General features: G+C 45.0%; 1 protein-coding gene across 1 annotated transcript in view; it reads left to right on the top strand.

Moving 5' to 3' along the window:
- LOC140496209 (uncharacterized) overlaps positions 1-16,306 on the top strand; it is a 132,669-nt gene that overhangs the window by 15,253 nt on the left and 101,110 nt on the right. Inside the window, exons 2-4 of the mRNA XM_072595707.1 lie at positions 838-1,287; positions 2,244-2,388; positions 11,886-12,030. Coding sequence (XP_072451808.1) covers positions 838-1,287; positions 2,244-2,388; positions 11,886-12,030 — 740 coding nt within the window. The remainder of the gene's footprint in view (positions 1-837; positions 1,288-2,243; positions 2,389-11,885; positions 12,031-16,306) is intronic.

The raw sequence follows: 16,306 nt of genomic DNA on the forward strand, positions 1-16,306 counted from the left end.
AGTGAGCAGGATATGACATGAGATTCTGTTCCTGACCTTCTTCCTTGGTGACGGGCTCAGGCTGAGGAAGGGAACAGACACGGCAGGAGGAGGGAATATTGTGAACTCTCTGAACATGCGATCACCTTTCAGTGCAAAATCTCAGGCAAGCTCATTTAATCAAAGTTACAGATTAAACTCACAGTGTCACTTTGCTGTTTGGTAGTATCTATTGCTTTTACATTGCCTGATCCCTTTTCCAGGGTTCTGTTTTGGAAGAGCTATAACTTCCTCCATCTCAGTGTTGGCAAGCTCAAAGCCTTTGACTGTGGCCTTATTTTATCACACAACTTGATAAGTTGATGGAGGATTGAGGAAACAGGTCAAACAGTTGTATATTTTCATGTGCAGACAAGGACAGTGAGTCTGATCATCATAAAATGTAAAATCAACTCTCCTGGGTTACAGCCAACTCCCAGCTTTATACAACATATTACAACATTACTTACGACACAGACACTGTCTATTCTTCACCCAGTTCTTGACTCCATCCTTATATAATTCTAACCAGCAAAATGTTTTAATATTTTAGCCTGTGTTTTACAAATACTATTGAGACCTTACAATGGCATCAAAGTTTTGTTTGAGAACCCACTTTTGAAGGGCCTTGCAACATTTTATTACTCTAAAGGTGCTATGAAAAAAAAGTTGTTGTTCTTCCTGATTATCAATTCCTGATAATGCAATTGGTGTGGGAGTTCCCTCAATTTTCCAGCAAAGTCACAGTATTAATTTAAAAAGCTTCTGAGAAAATTTCTCAGGTGTTGATTAATGCTTACTTTGTGATTGTATTTGCAGCAATCGTTGGTGCTGAGTTTACAGTTTGTGGATACCTGAACAGTCACATTAATAAATTTCATCACTACATTGGCCCAGACCCATGTTCATTGAAAGTGTCTGTAAAGAAAACAGGCTTAGAAATAGAAGCTCATCTCATTGGGAATGGTTCATCTTCCTGGACACAAGATCCTGCAGCACCTACACCTGCAGCTTCATCAGAAATCTGCATCACCTGGAAAGGATCCGTTGGCCAACTCTACATAACCCGTGGTGATATTGGAAAGTCGTATCCAACTGCCATGTCCACTGGAGGGAAATGTTGTCAACATTTCACTCTCACCAATAGCAGTTCACACAAGAGTTCACCGTTGCTGAGAGACCTTATTTACATAAATCAGTCAGACTTCAGTCCAGCTCACATGGAAAATGCTTCTTATTTGGAATTTACTGGATCTGAAGGAGCATGGGGTGAGTAGAATAATAACTGACACATTGTGAATCATAGATATGTGACTCGATGACTCTATTTATCACAGATAAAGAATAAAATAGAAACATAGGCCCAGGCTTTCTCTGTTTCTCCTCCAACCACAGGAGGAGGAAAGTGTGAGTGGGGGGTGTGTGCTGCTCCCTGTCTTCAGAGATGTCCCCAGTCAATGGGGAGGGGGAGATGGGAGGCCTGGGCTATATTATGGAGCACCAGATGAGCACTAAAAACAACACCTTGATTCTGTAAATAATGTTAATTGTATGTCACAACACAATTAATTTCATGACCTGCTTAATGAAAAGGATCGATGGCTTTAAACCCAGATTGTGGAATATGCATTTCTTTAAGCTTGAGAGTATATTTCTCACAGGTAAACTACTCCCAGTATTCCAGGAATATTAGTTCCTGTCCAGCTAGTTTTGCCAATGTCTGTTCTAACCAGACTCAATTGTAATCTCATAAAACTGAAAGGTTTTTGGTGAATTAGATGATTGATAATAATCACAACAATGTAAAGATTTCAGCTATTTATCAGGACCCATGTTGAGAGTTTAATGTTCCCGATTTCCTTTCCCAGTCCCAAGCTTCCTTTCTCCTTTCCTTGTATTGTTCCTGTTTCTGATGTGGGACCTTTCATTCGGGAGAAAGATCTGGCTGGACATCACTGAGTTGCCACGTCCATTCAGTTTCCCTCTCCCCAGATGCTGCAGGCCTGCTGGGTAGTTCCAGCATTTCCTGTTAGTGTTTCACAATTTTAATTGTATTGTTCAGGACAGAGTTCAACACAAAGATGGAGATGTGTGTACACAAAGTCTTTTTAACATCAAGCTGCAATTTGCAAGCACATGGACATAACATTTCAAAGTTTGAAATATTTTCCCGATATTGAAATGTTGAGATTCCCTCTTCTTTCTACCGGTATCTTTCCTATTAGAATCCCCATTGGCTGATTGCATAAATCAGAAAAACAAATTGACTGAGCTCACAAGGAAAGGACAATTGAAACTAAATGATGCTCGCTATGCAATGTTACTGACCAACAGAATCCTGGGGCAATGTGAGGGGAACATTTCAGTCGGGTAAGTGTGAACAACTTGAAGTTAAAAACAATGTTTAAAAGGTGATGTAGTGAAGGGGCACATTTTGGACATATTTTATCCGAAGATTAAACAGATTCACTGCCAGGTTTCGGTTCCTTCCTGTTTCAGTAACGTGTCTGTGAGGAGTGTTTGTCTAGTTTGAAGGTTTCTGATCGGTGAATAAAATCTCCTGTGAAATGCAAAGCTGCTATTTTCACCTTCAATGGTTTTCTTGTCATTAAAATTCCTCGAAGAATGTGAAATGTTAAAGTGCATTGTGATGTGTGCTTAGTTCAAATGTTTTAATTCAAGTTCATCGACCCAGTCAAAATGAGCCTGCACACTGTATTCTGCCATTTCATTCAAACTGACACTTTTTGCACTGACTTGGAGGCTCTGTGGCCTGTATTGCTTTTTAGCAGCAGAGGGAGAGGCAGGCAGCGTGCCATTGTTGGGAGCACTGAGCAGGGAAGGGGCTGGGCATGTTGTTGTACAGCACTGGGCTCTGCCAATGTCACACCGAGAGCTTGTGGCAGCAGCTTATGTGGCAACACATTGCATGGGCTTCAAGCAAATGGCTCTGTCTAAAGGTCCTTAGTGGAGTGAAGGGGACTATGTGTCAAGGAGCTCATCTAATCCCAGTCCAGGGGCTTGGCCACAGTCTCCCAGAATGTGGGGATCCCTGCAGTCCAGGGATCAGGCCAGGAACAGCCCTGAGGTAAAGTTCAAGCAGGTTGGAGATCACAGGTACATCAGCTGGGGTGCAGTGGGGACACCTGTCTTTGGGCTGGCTCTCATTCGAGGCTGGCCTGCCCAAGTTACTCTGGGGACTCGGACATGGTCCGAGCTGGAGGTTTGGGTATTAATGGTCAGGGGCTTTTCAGGGTCCTTTCCATGGACTCCTGGGGAAAGCAGGAATCTCAGGTCTGAGGATCAGGTTCATTGGATTGGGTTGATGAGGGAATGGTGGGAGTGAAAGGAAGAAATTCAAAATGGAAGGCTGGAATTTCCTGAAGCTTGGGATGGGATGGAAAGCTAAGGGAGGGATGGTTTTCACAAGGTGCTACTACTTTAGCCACAACATGGAGGAGGTGTATGGCCAACGAGGGCATCGCAATTCACAGAACCATGGGCTCTGAGGGTAAAGTGGGAACATTGATGGTTATATAAAGGGGAAGGATAGAAACGGTGGAGGCTGACAGGTCACTGAAGGTGCAAGGACAGAAACAGGAAAGGGAGCATGGAGCACAAGGGAAGATCATCATTCATCTCGGTAAAGACTGCTCATCACTCACAAGGACACTCAACTGAAATCGTCAGATATGAGTATTGTATCATTAACATCACGGTGAAGCAGTTTGGGAAGGGTGTCCCACAGTCAGCATCACGGTGAAGCAGTTTGGGAAGGGCATCTCACAGTCAGCGTCATGGTGAAGCACTCTGGGAAAGGTGTCCCACAGTCAGCATAATGGTGAAGCACTCTGGGAAGGGTGTCCCACAGTCAGCATCATACTGAGGCACTCTGGGAAGAATCAAATCGTCATGTGGGGCAAGAAGAAGCAGTTGATTTACTGAGTACGGTTGGGTGAGCGTTTAATTTATTTTTATCACTAAATGTCTTTATTTTGGGTTTATAGTTTACAAGTGCAATAGTGCTGTGGTCCAGAGAAGAAGAACCTGGAAAAAAATCACCGTTATTGATCTTACAGACAATCTGAGGGTCTAATTGAGCAGAAAGTCATGGGAATAGATCTCAATGCTGTGGTGTGCTCCTCCTGCTCTGTGGGGAAAGTGGGACCAGAACATGTGCAGGAAGTGGCTCCAGCTGCAGCTACTGGAAGGGAGCCTGGGTTTCAGAGCTGGAGCAGAGACTGGGGACACTGTGGAGCATCTGGGAGGCTGAGGGTATCGAGGATAACACGTACAGAGAGATGGTCACATCACAGGCTTAGACTCCAAAGTGAGAAAGTGAATAGTTGATCACCGGGCCGAGACACAGAACGATGCAGCAAGTGCAGGAATCCCCTGTGGCTATCCCCCTGCAAAACAGATAGACCCACAATGGATCCTGCTGGGGGTAATGGCCTCTCAGAGGAATGTAGTGACTCTAAAATCTGTTGCACCGTGGTTGGCTCTGCTGTATTGAAGAGGAGGAACAGTTTGGAGTGGAAGTGTGAACAGCCAATGGTTGTAGACTGCACAGATATCAACATCATGGGTTAAAAAAAGGAATGGGGTCATACAAGCAGAATATTGGGATTCGATTTCAGACGTTTCGTCACCGTACTGGGTAACATCATCAGTGAGCCTTCAGGTGAAGCTTCATCCAGAGGTTCACTGATGATGTTACCTAGTACGGCGATGAAACATCTGAAAATGAACCTTCCAGCTCAGCGAGCAATCCTCCATCCAGAACCTCAATCTGAGTTACAAATCTTCTCAAAACTCACTAGAATGTAGGGAGTTAGGAAACAAGTTACAAAGGACATTCTCAAAGGCCGTGATCTCAGGATTGATCCCAATACCATGTGCAAGTCAGAGTAGAAATAGCAGGACACATCAGTTGAATATGTGGCTGGAGAGATGGTGTGAGGGGGAGGGTGTCAGATTATTGGGGCATTGGAGAATTCTGGGGGCGGTGGGACTAGTACAGTCTGGATGGTGTACACTTGTGCTGGACTGGTACTGATGTCCTGCTGGGAGTATTTCCCAGTCTGGTTGGGGAGGATTCAAACTGAAATAGCAGGGGGATGGGAACCTATCCAGGGAAACAGAGGGGGAAACCAGGACAAAAACAAATGATATAGCAGACAAAAAGGGAAAAGGAGGGAGAGGAACATTTACTAGTTAAAGAGCAATTTACGCAATAGTAATGAAGGATAATGGCTCCAATGAAATGGAATCTGTATGGGTGGAGCTTACGAACACCTATGGACATAAAACAATAGTGGGAGTTGTATATACCACAACAATGTCATGGTAAATTAGGCATTAAACAGGAAATCATGGAAACAGGAAATAAAGGTACATGGTAAATAAGGGTAACTTTAATCTGCAGATGGATTGGGCAAATCAAGTCAGTACCAATGCTGTAGGAAGAGGAATTCCAGTGTGTTTACGAGATGATTTTCTGGATCAATGTGTTGATGAATGAAATAGAGAATAGGGCATCCTAGACTGAGTATTGTGGAATGAGGAAGGAATAATTGGAAGTGATAATGTCAGAGGCTCCTTGGGAAAGAGTGATCATAACATGATAGAATTCCTCACTCAGATGGAGAGTAACGGAGCTGATTCTGAGACTCAGGTCCTGAATCTAAATAAAGGAAACAGTGATAGTATGAAGCATGTGCTGTCTATGATCAAATTGGGGAATGTTACCTAAAGTAATGATGGTGTATAGGCAATGGCAAACATTTACAGAACACTGAGGAACTGCAACAATTTCCATTCCTGCCTGGCAATGCAATAAAATGGTGGCCTGAATGGTGACCTGACCATGGCTCCCAAAGGAAATTATAGATATCATTCGATCCAAAGAACAGGCATAAAGTAAACAGCCGACCTGAGGATTGGGAGCCCAGTTTATAATTTAACAAAGGAGGACAAAGGGATTGATAAAGAGAGGGAACACAGAATATGAGAGTAAGCTAGTGGGAAAGATACAAACTGAATGTAGAAGCTTGTGGAGATATTGCTGAGAAAAAGATGGTTGAAGACAAAAGTATATCAGTTACAATCAGAAAGAGGGAAGTTAAAATGGGGCACAAAGAGATGGCAGGCCATTTAAATACAGAGTTTGGTCTGATTTTCATAAATAACATTTGAAATATGTTGAGGGAATCAGGATCTAGTGAGAGGGAGGAACTGAAGGAAAACAATTGGAGAAACTGATGGGATTGAAGACTAAATAACTGCCCAGGGCCTGACAATCTCCATCCGAGAGTAATTAAGGAAGTGGCCTGAGAAATAGTGGATGCATTGGTGGGCATCTTTCAGAATTCTCTTGACTCTGGAACAGTTCCAATGGATTGGAGAGTTATTAATTTAACCCAGTATATTACAAAGAGAGCAAACAGGGATTTATAGAGGAGGGAGCCTATCAGCAGGATAGAGCAAAATGCAAGAGTCCATTTGGAAAGATTTAATAACAGTGCATTAGAAAGCAGTGAGATGACTGGACTGAGTCATTGTAGACGAAGGAAAGGGAAGCCATGCTTGGCAAATCCAGTGGAAGGTTTTGAGAATCTAACTAGAAAAGTTATTAAGGGGGTATCCAGTGGATGAAGTATTCTTGGATTTCCAGAAGTCTTTTGGTCCGATCTCTCAGAAGAGGTTAATGTGAAATTAAAGTGTGTGGGTTTGGTGGTAGTGCACTGTCATCGATAGAGAGCTGGTTGGCAGACAGGAAACAAAGAGCAGGAATCAATCGGTCTTTATCTGAGTGACAGGCGGTAAGTAGTGGGGTACCACATGGAGTGGTGCTTGGGTCCCAGTTATTCACAATATATATTCATGATGTAGATGAGGGGACAAACAGCCATGATCATACTGAATGGTAGATCAAGGTCAAAGGGCCGAATGGCCTACTCTGCTCCTATTCTTCATGTTTCTATGAAACCTTGCCATTTTCAATTCAAATTACACTGAACAAGAAAACAAAATGACTGCCACCAAATGGTTTTCACTTTGGGGATGAAGTTTAATTCTTTGATTGTGTTGCCCTCCCAGGGGCAATTGTGTTCATCGTGAATGCACTGATTCAGTAAGGGCACCCATCTGGAATCCAATTACAATTCAGCTCAATCTTCTTCCAAGAACAAGCATGAAATATTACTGAAAAATCACCCAACACCAAGTTATAGCCAAACAGATTTATTTGGAAGTCTGAGCTTTCAGAGCACTGCTCCTTTATCAGATATAACCTGGTGTTGTGTGATTTTTAACTCTGTCCACCCCAGTCCAACACTAACACCCCCCACTTCATGATCATAGTGCAGTACAGCACAGGAATAGGCCCTTCGGCCCACAATGTTTTGCCAAACATGAAGCCAAATTAAACTAATCCCTTTCTGCCTGTCCTTGTGCTATTTCCCTCCATTCCTTGCCTATTCATGTGCTTATCTAAAAGTCTCTGAAAGGCCCCATGGATCTGCCTCCACCCCCACCCCTGGCAGCATGTTCCAGACTCCTCCCACTCTCTGTGAAAAATACATGACCCTCACATCTCCTTTCAACTTTCCCCTTCTCACCTTATAACCATGCCCATGAGTATTAGACATTTCAACTCTGAGGAAAAAGATTCTGAATGAGACTGTATCTATGCATTTCACCATTTTATAGACTTCCATCGAGTCTCCCCTCAGCCTCTGCTGCTCCAGAGAAAACAACCTGAGTTTGTCTTCTCTCTCCCTCTCGCTCATACCCTCTAACCCAGGCAGCATCCTGATAAACCTCTTCTGCACCCTGTCCAAAGCCTCCATTATTGTCATCATGCAATGTGCTGACCAGAATTGAATGCAGCATTGTAAATGTGGCTGAATCAAAGTCTTGTAAAGCTGCAACTTGACATCCCAAATCTTGTATTCACTCCGTGAGCAATAAAGGCAAGCATGGTCATATGCTTTCTTTACCACCCGAGCTACTTGTGTGGCCACTTTGAGGGAGCTATGGACTTCAACCCCAAGATCCTTCTCTGTATCAATGCTGTTTAGGGTCTTGCTGTTAACCATATACTTTTCCTTAACATCTGATCACCCAAAGTACATCACCTCACACTTACCCAGATTCAACTCCATTGACCATTGCTCCGCTCATATCTGTGACCGATCGATCTCCCGCTGTATCCTGTGCCAACCTTCTCCCACACCTGCACCCATCTTTGTGACATAACAAAAACCATTTGAATAACTGCTGGGTAACTGGCTGCCTTCTGCCCCAAGGCCAAATGATTGCCCTGCAGAAGAACTGAAGGAGTTAATTGCAGGAAAGTTGTGTCTTCAAACAGACAGCCAAATGTAAATGTAACAGGAACAGGGAAGCTACTTTTGATAAGAATTCAGTCTGCACAGTCGTCAGTATTGTGGATGGAAGAATCTAAAGGATCATCAATGATGGAAACTTGAAGGACTGGAAAAGCTTTAAGATTTCATCTTCAGGATTGGAATCCTGAACCTCCAGAGAGAGACATTGTTGGTTGGAGTCGGTGCTAAATTCCATCATTAATCAGGTCATAGTGAAGTTGGGTTGTGAGGCTGAACTTGCTTACTTGAGGGGACTTATTTTGGTCGCTACATGCAGTAAAGTTTAAGGAATTATTTCAGTATTTGATTGTGATATTTCTGAATCAGTTGCTGAATTAAAGTGAGCTTGTGGTGATTTACCCACAACATCATGGTGTTAACTTCAATCCCAGCCTGCTTTGTACTCTGGTTGTCCTGTACAAAGGGCAGCCCTTGCTCTGACTGCAGGAACTGAGAGATTATACCATTCAGAGTTCAAACAAAACTATCTCTCAATGCTGCATCTTCGCATGAATTAGTGACACTAAATAAATCTTTGGGAGAGACAATGTGGCTTTTTGCTGGGACATCTGGCCGGACCAATCACACACAACAATGACATTCTCAGGACTGGAATAAACATCAAAGGCTGCTGGCACTGACTGGAACCGGCTGAAGCTTCATCAATACCTTGCTTCATGAGGATCTCTTTAGCAATGGGGCCCACTGCAGAAAAGGAATCACTGACCTGGATCAGCTTCTGTTTCAAATGGAGAGCTTGGTGACTCTGTACCTGTGGGTCTGTCGGGTCCACACCTCCCATCTAACTTCTCACGTTGGTCCTTCAACAACACTGGACTGTGGGGCTGATACTAATATGTTGGAACTTGAAAAGAAGCCTTAATTCCCCCCATTTCAGCTCCATCTTTGAAATAACTCCACCAAGGCTGGTATCCCGTCATCAAGTCACCAACACAAACATAATCCATGACACTGACCGAGCAAGCTCAGAGCTGGCTCCTCGAGGGAGTGGAACCCCTGACACTCTGTTTGTATCTGTCAGCCAGGGCCCCCTGATTGGACCAGATTAACAGCCCCATTCAGGGAACTCATATTCCAGGATATCCACCTGACTGACCTTGTTCCAGTCACTACATCCTTTCCCTCTGAGACCTGGGACAGAGGCCTGTTCTTTTTCCTGTACCTTCTCCTGGGATATTTTTGCTTCAGATACAGTTCCCCTGACAATGCCTCGGATATTGGCAGCATGTACATTCTGTGGGCCACCTACTGTACCCGGAGTGTCTCAGCCAGGATTCATATTCTACATCTTCATCAGACGATAAGTGCATCAAGGCTGTAACATCTGTCATGGCCATCTCATCCTCAGAGGTTTCTTCAATGTTCGGTGAAGGGGGAGAACCCCATGGATTCTGACAGCCTTGCTGGACGTTCTGAGGGGCTGGGTACAGTTTGTTCCTGCCCCAGTTACATGGTTGCAGCTGTCATGTGATCCACATGCTTGTTCAGGACCACCTCACCTTCCTGAACTTTATGGGACCTGACCTTACATTGACCAAGCCTCTTACCCACGCAGGGTCATTCCTGTGGTTTTGACAACTCAACCATATCCCCTTTGGTAAACTGTCTCTCTCACTGAGTGGACTCTTGTGTCCAGCATTGATGTTCCTGATGTTGTTTTACCCTCCTCCCTGCCCAGATCCAGGAAGATCAGGTTTAACCTGGTGCAGCATCTTGTCCCCATTAGCAACTCTGCTGGAGCTGTCCCTGGAGCTGGGTGAGGGGTGGTCTGATATCAAACAGTTTGGTATCACGTGAAGCTGTATGGCTGTTTCTTTGAGCCTACCTTCAAAGGTTGCCCTGCACTTTCCACCAGACCATTGGACAGTGGATAGTATGGGGCTGTCCCTTCCTGCCTAATGCCACTCCATTGGAACTGGGTGACCATTTAACCCGACCTTTATTTTGATTGGTTCTGATTTGGAGATGATGGAGCATTTTAACTGTCCCTAACCAGCTGTCGGTGAACTTTCCAGTGTGTGCACTCTCCTGGAAAACGGCCTGTGAGTTCTTATTCAATTCAGGCCAAGTGGGACCCCATTGCTGTCTCGGGTCCACATACTGGCTGTGACTACAATGGTCTACCAGGCCGGATCAAGAAAAAAACGTCAACTGGTTGTCCGAGGCCTGGCTTTGTTTTGGGGTATTGCTGTGGGCTGTCCAAGGGGGTCCCTCTGTTCACGATATGTCCTGAGTGAGGCTGTGCAATGGCCTTCCCTCATGTGGTGTTCCCAAGCTCAGTCGGCCTGGTGAGACTGTCCACTTCCACCAACATACCCTGTAACTCAAGCTCCACTTGCTGTATTTTCTAACCACAAAGCCAGTTGTAGTGCCTGTTTGAAGTCCTGTTGGGCTTCAGCGAGTCAGTGCTTTTGCATGGTCACCTCATAAAGCCCACACACCAAACGGTGTCTCAGCATCTCACTGAGGGTTAAACCAAAATCATATTCCTCTGTCAGTTGTCTTAACCAAATCTCTGATACGGATTTCCCTGAAAGGTTCTCAAACTGTCGAGTAATACCGATGGTGTCTCAGAATGAGAGCAGGCTTGGGCCTGTAACAAACTTTCATTAAATCCATCAACTCTTGAAATGTTTTAGTGTCTGGTGCTGCAAGAAAACTCAGGCTCCTGCCTTCAGGAAGTCTGACAATACTCTTGTCTCCCAGTTTAATCTTACCTCATGGTTCTTCAGATTCATCTGAGAAGAAACTGAGAAGAGACTGATGCCCCCATTGAAGCTGCTATGTTTGTTGTGGTGGTGATGTGGTTTCTTTGGGGATTAACAGAAACTCAGATCAGACACCTTAGTAATTATTACAGTATGTTTATGATCACACTGACCACGGCAGTAAGGTATCAGAGCAGCATCACTCTCTACATCTTCATCAAACTCACTGCATGGAAAGGTTTGGCCTCATCCTAAACATTTTCTCACACGGATCCCTGCCATTGTCCCTCTGAAATCTGTAAATGACCCGGGACAGAAAATGGTGGTGAATTTGGACAGAAACGCACAGAGGAAATAGAAACATTTTGTGGAAGGATTTGATTCAAACTGTGATCCATTTCATTTTAAATTAAAGCAAGATTTTTTATTGAAGGTCAACTTACAGCATGGTTGTGTCAAACTAATTTACATATTTACATTTAAAACAAATGTAAATAATTGGTCCCTCAGCACACATAGTGATGACATCATGATAAAGGCTGATGGGTTCTGATGAAGAGTCACTGGACTCGGAACATTCATTCTGCTTTCTCCCCACAGATACCAGACCTGCTGAGTTTCACCAGCAATTACTGTTTTGTTTCATGACATAGACTGAAGTGTAATAAATAAGTTAATATTGACCCTAATGTGTGAATCCCTGTTTCTTATCCAGTCCAATGCTCACTGTCTTTGCATTTTCCAGGCTGGAGTCTGATCTACGTAAGGTCCTGATGGATATGGATTTTCCAATGGACAGTGAAACCTTTGTACTTCTAAATGTTAAGGCTGCTGTGATCAAACTGGATATGAATGTTTCTGAGTTTAAGGTTACTGCCAATTTCTCATGGGTAAGTGTTTTCACAATGCAGTAATTAATTAGGGTGCAGTAATGAAATGTGACATTGTCTGACTTGATAATATTTGAGTATTAAATACTCCCCGGAGTAAGGATCACACAAATATTTAACTGCAACAGTTCAATAGAATCAGATCATTTCTAACTGGATAATCTGAACAATGACCAAGGGGGGAAAGTCCCAGCTTTGTAGTGTTGTTTGTGATGAGACTACATGGGCCCTGTGCCCCCCTGGAGATGGGTGCTGTGGTGCCAGCTGTTTCCAGTATACCCCACATGGTACAGCCTCTTGAGAAGGTGCCCCCTGACCCCTGTGTGTTACTGGAACCAGGTGATGAGCTGCTAACCTGGTTTTACACAGCAGCCTCCCTGCCTGATGTAATACTGAATTCCCCAACTTGGACCACCCAGGGCCAAGCACCAAACATGTGCATCACAGGATCTTTATTCAGGAACATATCCAGTGACGTGGACAAATGGGAACTGACCATCCTTGTGCAGTGCCCGAGTGCCTGTCCTGGTGTTCCTGTGCAGCTTTACCCCGTTGGTTACTGCATGGTTAGTGGAAGGCAGCTGACCTCCAATGGGGGAGACTGCAGGTGGCTTTTGCAGGATTTCCTGGGGAAACCCTGGGCCTGGCTTCAGACTGAACCATCTCACAACAGACAGCAGCTGTCTGGACTGACAGGGTAAGGGACAGCAGCAAGGGGACTGGTGGAGTGGCCACAGTGAGAGGACAAATGCTGTCGCCCTGAGAGAGGGCAGCAGGTTGATGCTCCATGGTGCCTCTGCCAGTCCCGCTGGCAGCATCCCCAGATCCCTAGTGATCTGTTGGAGGATGAGCTGCTGGCCTGCTCCAAGAGCCTGCAAACCCCTTTGCCCACTGGGATCCACAGTCATGTTCACAGCAGGTCTGAGCCTGCATGGGACCAAGCACAACCTCAGTCTGAACTCACACTGCAGCATTGAGGGGTTTCTTGGCTTCTGTCTGATCTTCAGCAGAGGCTGAGACAGTGAGTACAGATACTGGATCACTGCCCTGTCAGCTGCTGCACTCAAGGAGCTGGTTCCCACTGGCCCAGGGGGAAATGATGGGATCCAAGCTCTGTACAGTGCCCTCTGTCACATTGGGACTGAGCTTCCCCATGCCCTTTGATAGGCTGTCTGACATGGCCTGCTAATGTTCCAAGCATCTCAGTGTGTATTCCCATCAACCTCCTTCTGTAGGTCTCCCATTAATGTCCCCATCTGTGTTCCCTGCAGCAGAACCTGCCCTCCATGGAGTTGGCACACGAGGTACCCATTTCCCCTGGCAGCTCACCTGTGAGATCAAGTTACAATGCCCCCTCACCAGTGACCTGGGTTTGAACTTCCACCTCCTCACGGCTGTGAGCAGGTCCCCAGCCGGCAGTTCCTGGGAATCTAAAAGCAGCAAATCAGAACGGGAGGGTTGGGATGTTGGAGGGAGAGGCAGAGGAAAGCACCAGATCCATGGTCCCACAGTCTGCAGCTTTCATTTGATTCCCCATCTCAGGGTGAGAGTGAGGAGGGGATTGAGAGCAGCAGAGGCAGTTACTCACCGTCATCCTTAATGTCCCTCATGAAGCCATGGGCTCTGTTCCAGCTGTCCCCATGATTCTCAGCATATTCCCAGAGGTCCCTCTGTGAATGAAATGGTCCTGTCCCCACTGATTCTGTCAGTCCTGTAGCTATTATGGAGAACCTTCTGCTGTAAAATGTGATTGAGTCTGTTGTAGTGTGTTGGGGTGATGACCCACAGCTGAATAGCTGGATGGGAGTGGAAGCAGCAAGAGTTGGTGTTGGGGTGTGTCTGTGTCTGTGTGTGTGTGTGTGTTTGTGTGTGTCTGTGTGTGTGTGTGTCTGTGTCTGTGTGTGTGTGTCTGTGTGTGTCTCTGTGTGTCTGTGTGTGTGTGTTTGTGTGTGTGTGTGTATGTGTCCGTGTGTGTGTGTGCGTGTGTGTCTGTATGTGTGCGTGTGTCTGTGTGTGTGTGCGTGGAAAAACAATTCGAAAGCTCAGGATGAAAGTGAAAAAGATCTATGTGCTAGCAGAGTCAGCAGTTAATTTGTTCATCTGTAGAGCAGTGATCTCTCTGATTCGTGATCCTGAAGGTATTAACAATCAACCATGCAGAACAGGGCTGAAGTCACATCCTTAGTTTGAATGAATTGCGAGGTGCTGCCTTTTGGGAAAACAAATCTTAGCATGACTTATACAATTAATAGTAAGGTCCTAGGGAGTGTTGCCAAGCAAAGAGATCTTGGAGTGCAGGTTCATAGCTCCTTGAAAGTAGACTCACCGGTAGACAGGATAGTGAAGAAGGCGTTTGGTATGCTTTCCTTTATTGGCCAGAGTATTGAGTAAAGGAGTTGGGAGGTCATGTTACAGCTGTACATGACATTGGTTAGGCCACTGTTGGAATATTGCCAACCATTGATCCTCATGTGAGGTAAACCTAATGTATGAATCCTCAAATTTCTGTGACCAGATGCATGTCCAGCAGTCTCTTAAATATCCGCAATGACCTCGTTTCCACAACTGCTGCTGGCAACGCATTCCATGCTCTCACAACTCTCTGCATAAAGAACCCACCTCTGACATCCCCTCTATACTTTCTGCCAAACAGCTTAAAACTATGACCCCTCTTGTAAACAATTTCGGCCCTGGGAAAAAGTTTCTGGCTGTCATCTATGCCTCTCATTATCTTGTACAACTCAATTAGGTCCCCTCTCTGCCTTCTTTTTTACCAGGGAATAAAATCCGAGCTCAGTCAACCTCTCTTCGTAAGGTAAGCCCTCCATTCCAGGCAGCATCCTGGAAAACCTCCTCTGAACTCTCTCCAAAGCATCCATATCTTTCCTATAATAGGGCGACCAGAACTGGACAGAGTATTCCTAGTGTGGTCTAACCAAAGTTTTATAGAGCTGCTACAAGATCCCATGGCTCTTAAACTCAATCCCTCTGTTAATGAAAGCCAAACACCATATGCTTTCTAAACAACCCTGTCCAACTGGGTGGCAATTTTAAGGGATCTATGTACCTGCACACCAAGATCCCTCTGTTCCTCCACACTGCCAAGAATCCTGTCTTTAATCCTGTATTCAACTTTCAAGTTCAACCTTCCAAAATGCATTACTTTGCATTTCTCCAGGTTGAACTCCATCTGCAACCTCTCAGCGCATCTCTGCATCCTGTCAATGTCCCGCTGCAGCCTACAACAGCCCTCTATACTGTCAATGACACCTCCAACCTTTGTGTCATCTGCAAACTTGCTAACCCATCCTTTAATCGCCTCATCCAAGTCATTAATAAACATTACAAAGAATAGAGGCCCAAGAACACAGCCCTGTGGAACACCACTCACCACTGACTTCCAGGCAGAATATTTTCCTTCCACTGCCACTCGCTGTCTTCTGTCAACCAGCCAATTCTATATCCAGACCGCTAAATTTCCCTGTATCCCCTGACCTTCTGAACAAGCCTACCATGGGGAACCTTATCAAATGCCTTACTAAAGTCCATATACACAACATCCACCACTCGCCCCTCATCAACTTGTCTGGTAACATCCTCAAAGAACTCAATAATATTTGTGAGGTATGACCTTCCCCTCACAAAGCCATGCTGACTGCCTTTAATCAAGCCATGCTCTTCCACATGGTCATGAATCCTATCCCTCAGAATCCTTTCTAACACCTTGCAGACGACAGACGTGAGACTGACTGGTCTGTAATTTGCAGGGATTTCCCTATTTCCTTTCTTGAAGAGAGGAATTACATTTGCCGCTCTCCAGTCCTCAGGTATGACTCTGGTGGAGAGCGAGGATGCAAAGATCTTCGCAAGTGGCAAAGCAATCACATTTCTCGCTTCCCAAAGCAGCCGAGGACAATGCTGGTGACTTTTCAATCTTAATGTTTGTCAAAATTTTCAGCACATTAGCTTCCTCAATCTCTATCTGTTCCAGCATGCTTACCTCCTCTTCTATGGTTTCATTCACGACAAGGTCCTTTTACTTCGTAAAGACAGAAGCAACAAACTCATTTAGGGCTTCCCCAACCTCCTCAGACTCTGGACACAAGTTCCCAATGCTATCCCTGATCGGTCCTACTCTTTCTTTGATCATTCTCTTATTCCTCACATATGTGTAAAATGTCTTTGGATTCTCCCTAAACCTTCCTGCCAAACCTTTCTCGTATCCCCTCCTGGCTCTCCTCAGACCATTTTTGAGCTCCTTCCTCACCTGCCTGTA

Source organism: Chiloscyllium punctatum, chromosome 26, assembly GCF_047496795.1.
Source record: "Chiloscyllium punctatum isolate Juve2018m chromosome 26, sChiPun1.3, whole genome shotgun sequence".
Taxonomy (NCBI): domain Eukaryota; kingdom Metazoa; phylum Chordata; class Chondrichthyes; order Orectolobiformes; family Hemiscylliidae; genus Chiloscyllium; species Chiloscyllium punctatum.